The following is a 7,588-nucleotide window of genomic DNA, read 5'->3' on the forward strand; positions in this document are numbered from 1 at the left end:
TCCCCAGGAGCTACTTCCCTCCTGGTGTGAGTTGGACACACAGCCGAGTCTCACTACATGTCTTCTGCGACACATCCGAGCTGGCCTACGGTGCAGTGGCATACCTGCGTGCCGTAGAGCCCGACGGCACTATCCATGTGTCCTATGCCCTCGCTAGAAGCAGAGTCGCACCGAAGAAGCTACAGTCGATACCCCGTCTTGAGCTCTGCGCCGCAGTCAGTGGAGCCCAGATGGGCCACCTGCTACAGGAGGAGCTACGACTGGAGCAGCACGATGTGTCGATGTGGTCTGACTCGACCACAGTCCTACAGTGGATCCAATCGACCTCATGCAAGTACAAAGTCTTTGTGGGAACTCGGATCACAGAGATCCAGGACCTTGTTGGGCCTGCCTGCTGGCGGTATGTGGCAACGGATGTCAACCCAGCTGACATTATCACCAGGGGCGCGACCCTTAAGCAGCTGGCTCTTCCCAATCTCTACCACCAGGGACCCGAGTATCTCACCAAGCCCGAGTCGCAATTGCCCTGTCCTCCTGAACCAGAGCCCACGGAGGTGGGGGCGGAATTCAGAAAGTCCATCTTCTGTCGCCTCACGGGCCTCCAAGACCCAGCAGTTACTGACGGGCATGTCGTTGAGGACTGCAAAAGAGCTCCAAGAGCAGACATTCTGCCATCAGAGTTCCCACAAGGAAGATAAGACTCCCCTTACTGCGGGTGACTACGCTGCCGCAGAGGTTATGGTGCTGCAAAGGGTGCAGCGAGAGGTCTTTCCCACAGAGATGGCATGTCTGGAGCGGAAGGTGGAGTTATCCAATGACAGCCGGTTGAGACAGCTGGCCCCTGAATTGGACGACAAAGGCATTCTACGGGTCGGAGGTCGTCTGAGAAGGGCCCAGGGTCTAACCGAGGATACTAAGCACCTCATCTTGCTGCCACAGAAACACGCAGTGACTGACCTGGTCATCCGTCAGCATGACACCAGATTGCATCACCCTGGATCGGAGAGACTCTTCGCTGAACTGAGAAGGCGGTACTGGATACTCCGTGGCCGGGAGGCGGTGCGCCGCTACCAGAGCAGGTGCACAGAGTGCCGCAAGTTAAGAGCCAGGCCATTCATACCGATGATGTCTGACCTCCCGGCAGACCGTCTCCAGATCAACAAGGCGCCCTTCCAACATACTGGGATGGATTGCTTTGGGCCCTTTTCTGTCCGGGCCGAGGTCGGACGAACAACAGCCAAACGATGGGGCATCGTCTTCAAATGCCTAACCTCAAACGCCATCCATCTAGAGGTGTTGGCAGACCTGTCAGCAGCCAGCTTCCTCATGTCCTTCCGTCGTTTCACCAGGAGGAGAGGGCGTCCCGGTGTCCTCCTCTCCGACAATGGGACCAACTTCCACGGTGGGGAAGCTGAGCTGAAGAGGAACTACAGAGACATGACAGAGGAGTTGAAGAAAGAACTAGCCCCCCTCCAAGTCGACTTCCAGTACAACCGACCTAGCGCCCCTCATTTCGGAGGAGTGTGGGAGAGGGAAGTCAGGTCAGTGAAAGCGGCTCTCAACTTCGCCCTTGGAGGACAGGTCCCCAAAGCAGAGGTCTTCGCCACAGTGTTGGTTGAAGTGGAGGCCATCCTCAACTCTAAGCCGTTGGGATACACGAGTAGCGACCTGGCTGACCTCGATCCCATCACGCCCAACTCTCTCCTCATGGGGCGGCCAGACACAGCTCTCCCACTCGCCGCCTATGCCTCAACTGATGACGTCAGTTATCGTACCTGGAAGTACAGTCAGGCTGTAGCTGACCAGTTCTGGAGGAGGTACACTTCAGAATATCTTCCCAATATGCAAGGCCGTCGCAAGTGGCACAGAGAGCGCAGTAACTTGGAAGTTGGCACTCCCGTCATGCTTGTAGATCTGGCGTTACCCAGAGCGCATTGGCTACTGGGGCAGGTGAAGACTGTCGTCAAAGGGAAAGATGGAAGGGTCCGCTCGGCGATAGTGGACACAGGCCGAAGAACCTACCATCGACCCGTGGCTCGTCTTATCGAGCTCCCCCCACACCCTGACCTGAGCCCCCATGATTAGTTTGTGTAGCAACCTTCACTTTAATATTACTGATTTCCTTCCTGTAAATCAGGGGGCGGCTGTTCTGAAGGTTTGCATATGTTAATATTGTCGTCCCTTTAATTGCATATAAGGGCAATTATAGTTCATACTTGCAGGGATTAAATGTGCATTTTATCTGTTGTGTACTAATTGATTTTATGTTAATGGGGTATTGTATTGCTCATTTCTTTGTTTGCCCTTTTATTATGTCAGTTCGGGCATGTTGTGTATTGTTCGTAATGAGACCTATCTGCGCGGAGTGATTTAGTCCACGGGTGATACGGTCACTCGCGCAGTCAATTATCAGTCTTGCGTAGTCGGCCACGAGGGAAGGGTTCGTTGTATTGTAACCAGCAGTTGGAAACCGCACGGTGCGGACGTAAAGCCAAAATATAGCGAATTAGAGTATTCGTGGTGTTTCGTGCTGTCGGCAGCACGGTGTATCGGCAGACAGAGATGCGTTTGCCGTCCGTTCGCCCGCTAGCGTTTCTCGTGGAGAAGAGCTAGCGGAGAGCTAAGCGAAGAGCTAAGCTATCCAGGAGCACGTGCTCACGGCCTAGTCGCCAGAGGGACCCAGGAAGAGGCTGGTCTCCCTCGATCCAGACGAGGTTCGTGAGGCGGGTTCAAGCCCCCTACCAGGCAGCACCGCCGATCTTCACCCCAACTACAAGGGAGGTGTCCCCCCTCTCCAACGCCCCCCTTTGTATCCGGCAGTTTCAACTCACCCCCTCTCCCCTCCCCCACTCCAAGTGCACCAACGACCCAGCGGCGCCGCACTACGAGCACGAGGACATTCGTTAGGCCCACCGAGGGACCTCAGGTCGGACTGTCTGCGTGTGTGTGTGCTGTGTGATTGGGTTAAAGGGAGGGTACAGCATTGGGGAGGTAGAGTGTGAGTGTGTATTGAAGTGTTTATATGTCAATGTGTTTAATGTGTATATCTAGGGTAGTTTATTGTCTGTATTAAATTGTTAAACGTAGCTTTGGTCTCCTCTCACTCTTAGCTAAATATGTACACAGGTTTAGATATTATTTGGTTATAGATTACATGAGTCAGATTACATCCCTTTGGAAATTATACAGTCCTTTATAGGCTCCGGTACTTCCTTCAGTACACTCAGGTTGCTGGGAGTAGTGCTATTGGGGCTGCTAACTCTCTGATGCCCGTGCTTAGTGGCTGTGTGGTGTTTAGGCCATGGCAGTAAATGTAAATAGTCGGGCCGACGATTAAAAACCCAGGGGGTAGATTGTGGTGAACCTCAGTAGGGGTTGCGAATGCAACCCCATCTAAGCTCCTCCCCCTGCACCCAGGTGCAGATAAAAGGGCCAAGATGGCTGAACTCAGCCTCTGTTGGTTGCCTCCTAGGGTGGTGAATAGGGTCCCCGCTTTCTAATAGTTGTGAGTTCACATTTGAACTTTTATTAATCAGTGTCTCTTGTTTTTAGGATCCCCTGCTGCTGTTTTGTATGGTTTTAGTTCTGGTTAGCTGTACTGTTTTGTATGGTTTTAGTTCTGGTTAGCTGTGTTTTGTATGGTTTTAGTTCTGAGGCCTGTTTCAGGTAGCTGGTTTAACATACTCTGAGTTTAATCCTGTGCTCTGAGTTGGTTGATTCAGAGTTCAGGGTTGAAAAGCAACTCTGGGTTTTCGGTTTCAGAACAGGTGATCAGCGTTTGGTTAATCAACTCTGAGCGTGTTCACGCTGGGTTGGGGGCGTGCCTGTTGACTATAAAGAGCCATCATCAATGGATCTCTGATAACATGATCAATATGGACCAAAAACGTAGATCCAGTTACTTTTCACACACGGAATTGGAAATATTAATGCACGCATATGCCGAGCAGGAACACATTTTCACCCAAAAAAGCAATACCGCCGCGGCAGCGAGAGCACGAGAGAGAGCTTGGCAGGAAATAGCCGAACAAGTCAATGCGTGAGTAAAATAAAATAGTAAAATAAAATAAGAGGAAAGTTTAATATCTTCCACTTATTCAATATGTAAATTGTGTGTGTCTGTGTGTGTCAATTTACACAGGAACAACCCGAGTTGCCCCAAGAGGACTTGGCAGCAAATGAAAATGAAGTATAAAAATATAGTTCGAACAGGTAAACTAATGTTTAATTGAAATCAAATCAATTGTGCTGTTTTGCCTGCTCTACCTAATTTAACAGCTATATTCAACATGTGATGGGTCTATATTTAAGCAGTAAATGTAAGTAGTAGGCCTACATTTCTCAGCCACCCCAACACTGCCAATATTTAATAGGATTTAGATGTATTAGAAGGCTACTCCTAGGCAAAATGCATTATATGTATGTATGTATGTATGTATGTGTATATGCATATATATGTGTCTTCAAAATAGCGCTTACTGAATATTAGGGTAACATTTTCCTCCACGTTAGCAAATCGAAAAAAAGCAGAGGCCCGGAAGACTGGAGGGGGTCCACCACCTGCAGCCCTCACAGTGGCTGAGGAGATGGCCCTCAGCCAACAGAGTATGCGTCCTGTGGCTGAGGGCATCCCTGGAGGGAGCTCCTCTGATCCCCCCACCCCCCAGGATAGAAGTGCCTTTATCAGAGGTTGGTTATTCAAAATAATTAAATGTGTACATGCAACCCAGCACGTTGCAAATTAGATGGGGCAATATTCTGGCTCAAGTAATAATTTCACTGTCTAATCATCTTCTTCCAGTTACTGATGGCGTCATCAACCTACTGGAACCAGATGCCCTCACCAACCTCCATGCAATTGTAACAATTCTTCACCTTCCACCGATTATTAATAATGTCTTGATAATTGCTGAACCCAACTGTTAATGTCATTGCAGGAAGATCATGGAGAAACATTGTCTGCGGCATTTGAAAGGGAAGAGGAAAGGCCTATTGAGGTTAACACCTTTTAAAAATAACATCTAAAAGTTGATGATAGCGTTGTACAATTTAAAACTGACATCTTCTTTCGCTCAAACAGGATGAAATCGAATTCAATGAGAAGCCATCCACTTCTAGCTCTACTTCACAGCTTACCTCTGTAAGATTCTCCCTGGAATTATAATGAAACGCTGTACTTGGCACTGTGAAATCCAATGTCATCTTTTGCATTCCTATAGCTTCCAGTCAAAGAGCTCTATAAAATCTATCTGGGAAAACAAATAAACAAAGCAGACTTAGAAATGGACCACATAAGGCAAAAGATGCAAAAGGATGCTTTGGAGATCCAAATTTGGAACACAAGTTAAAGGTGGGTGAGGTACAAACTGGGATGCTGTTTCCTGCTCCAAAAACATACCCAATATGAATGACTTTTGTTGTGCTTTCAGGAAATAAAGAAATCCTCATAAAAAGTAGAATGTCTTTATTAGAACACGGGCTGTGGTGGGACAAGTTATTTTGTTGAACAGTGTCACCCCCTACCAGAGGCTGGGACTGTCACACGAGTTTACTATCATACAAACTTGACCTTGGGTGTCTTGAAAGGCGCCTCTAAATTAAATTTATTATTATACAGGAAGGCGAAAGAATGCCAAAGAAAACATTTCGGAAATAATAAAATACATTTAACTAGGCCTACATAGAAAACTCAAACAAAATGATTTTGGCAGAGTCTATCTCTAACCACCCTTCCGTCCTGTGGATCCATGGCATGGTTTGGGTTTATGGGCTGCTCATCTGCAACTGCAGGTGGGCAATTTTCCCCTCTCAAAATCGCGATGTTGTGAAGAACCACACATGCAATTATTATATCACATGCCCTTTCTGGTGTGACTCGCAGCATTTTGAGGCACTGGAATCTTGCCTTCAGGATCCCGAAAGTGTTTTCGACCCTGGCTCTCGTCCTCATATGCGCCAGGTTGTAGCGCTGCTGTGGTCCTGGCACGGGATCGGCATACGGGGTCAGAAGGCAAGGCTGGCAGGGGTACCCTCTGTCACCTAAAACATGACCGTCGAACTCTCCTACGATACAGATGAAATATTAATCATCTGAACAAATATGGATTATAAATCCTTCAAATATAGGCTAAACTCACCACGGGCAAAGAGAGTGCTCAAATTAGACTCCCGGAATTTGCGTGTGTCATGCACAGACCCCGGCCACTTTGCCTCCACTTGGGTGATGATGTTTCTGGCATCACATACAACCTTCAAATTGCAGAGGAGTATAATTAGATACAGAGGCTGTTTTGTTAAGTATCTTTAATTTAAAATGCTGAAGGTCTAGGCCTTCACCTGTACCTGCACATTGATGCTGTGGAAGGACTTCCTATTAACATAGTCTCCTTCATTCACTGAAGGAGCTTTAATAGGAATATGAGTTCCATCGATACACCCGGAAAATCTAGAACATTACAAATTAATTAATTTAATTAAATTGTGCATATTATTTATTAAATTAAAACGTTCCAAGAAACAAATAGGCTACATTGTTGCTACTGTTACCTGCAATTCTGTAGAACTCTTCCTTGATTGTTCTTATAGGTCGGTGACTTGGAAACATCACAAACGTGTAAAGAAAACGTTTCAGTGCCAAAGTCACATTTCTGACAGACCGACACACGGTTGCCTTTGAAATGTGCTCGGCGTCACCGACGTTGTAAAGAAAGCTGCCGTTTGCAAAAAAACGGAGTGCCACACAAATAATTTGAATTGAACTTAAAGCATGCCCCCGGTGCGTTTGACACTTAACATGGGGGCTGAGAAGTTGTCCTAAATAAATGATAGATTGCGCTGAAAAACGATAGCGCTCGTGAAGAAAATGATCAGGAAAAGAAAGTATATCCAAACGAGGTCTTAATAATCGTTCCTCACGGAGATTCCTTCTGAGGATCGCAGCCTCTACGTCCACGGGCTCTCTTAGAAAAGGACATGCCATTTCTAACACTTCCTTCTGTCGGAGAGCTGCCTTCAGCCTTATAGACAACAAACTCAGAGTAGGTCTAACCACCTCCCGAGCAGGTTAGGTCCAGGGTGTATGTTGCCGCAGCAACTAACTCTCGGTTGCGCTGAACCTGCTACCTGAAACGGAAAACCCAGAGTTTCCATTAACTCAGAGCGAACAAACTCGGGGTTGCCTCAAAACCAGCTACCTGAAACAGGCCTCAGGTTAGCTGTGTTGTTTTGTATGGTTTTAGTTGTTCTGGTTAGCTGTGCTGTTTTGTTTTGGTTCCGTTTTCTATTTTGTTTTGGTTGCTTTGGTTCAGTTTGCTTTTGTGTTATTTTCCCTTTTCTGTTACATTGTTTGACCTTTGGTTTGCTGGGTTACATTACCCCTGTTTTGCTGTTTGGTTTGGTTTTGCTCCTTTTTCTTTATTTAGTTATTGTAATAAAATAAACGGTTAATATAGTTATTGTCTCTGCCTCTTTAGTTCTTGAACCTGTGTCCTTATTTCTGTAATATCATAGTTTAACTTTCTTTGCTCTATATTTCCTGGGGTGTAATTCCCCAGGTGGCGTTGTCGGACCCTCTTTAGTTATTTCCCCC

At 47.0% G+C, this 7,588-nt stretch overlaps 1 protein-coding gene across 1 annotated transcript; it reads left to right on the forward strand.

Annotated features, from left to right (window-relative positions):
* The first annotated feature begins 3,468 nt into the window (after positions 1-3,468).
* Positions 3,469-5,348, forward strand: LOC130380951 (uncharacterized). Its single transcript, XM_056588376.1, has 7 exons — positions 3,469-4,039; positions 4,142-4,212; positions 4,513-4,689; positions 4,802-4,860; positions 4,938-4,997; positions 5,081-5,140; positions 5,220-5,348. Exons 1-7 carry the CDS (start codon positions 3,867-3,869, stop codon positions 5,346-5,348), a joined length of 729 nt encoding a protein of 242 aa, XP_056444351.1. The 5' UTR covers positions 3,469-3,866.
* Positions 5,349-7,588: the final 2,240 nt, after the last annotated feature.

Source organism: Gadus chalcogrammus, chromosome 4, assembly GCF_026213295.1.
Source record: "Gadus chalcogrammus isolate NIFS_2021 chromosome 4, NIFS_Gcha_1.0, whole genome shotgun sequence".
Taxonomy (NCBI): Eukaryota; Metazoa; Chordata; class Actinopteri; order Gadiformes; family Gadidae; genus Gadus; species Gadus chalcogrammus.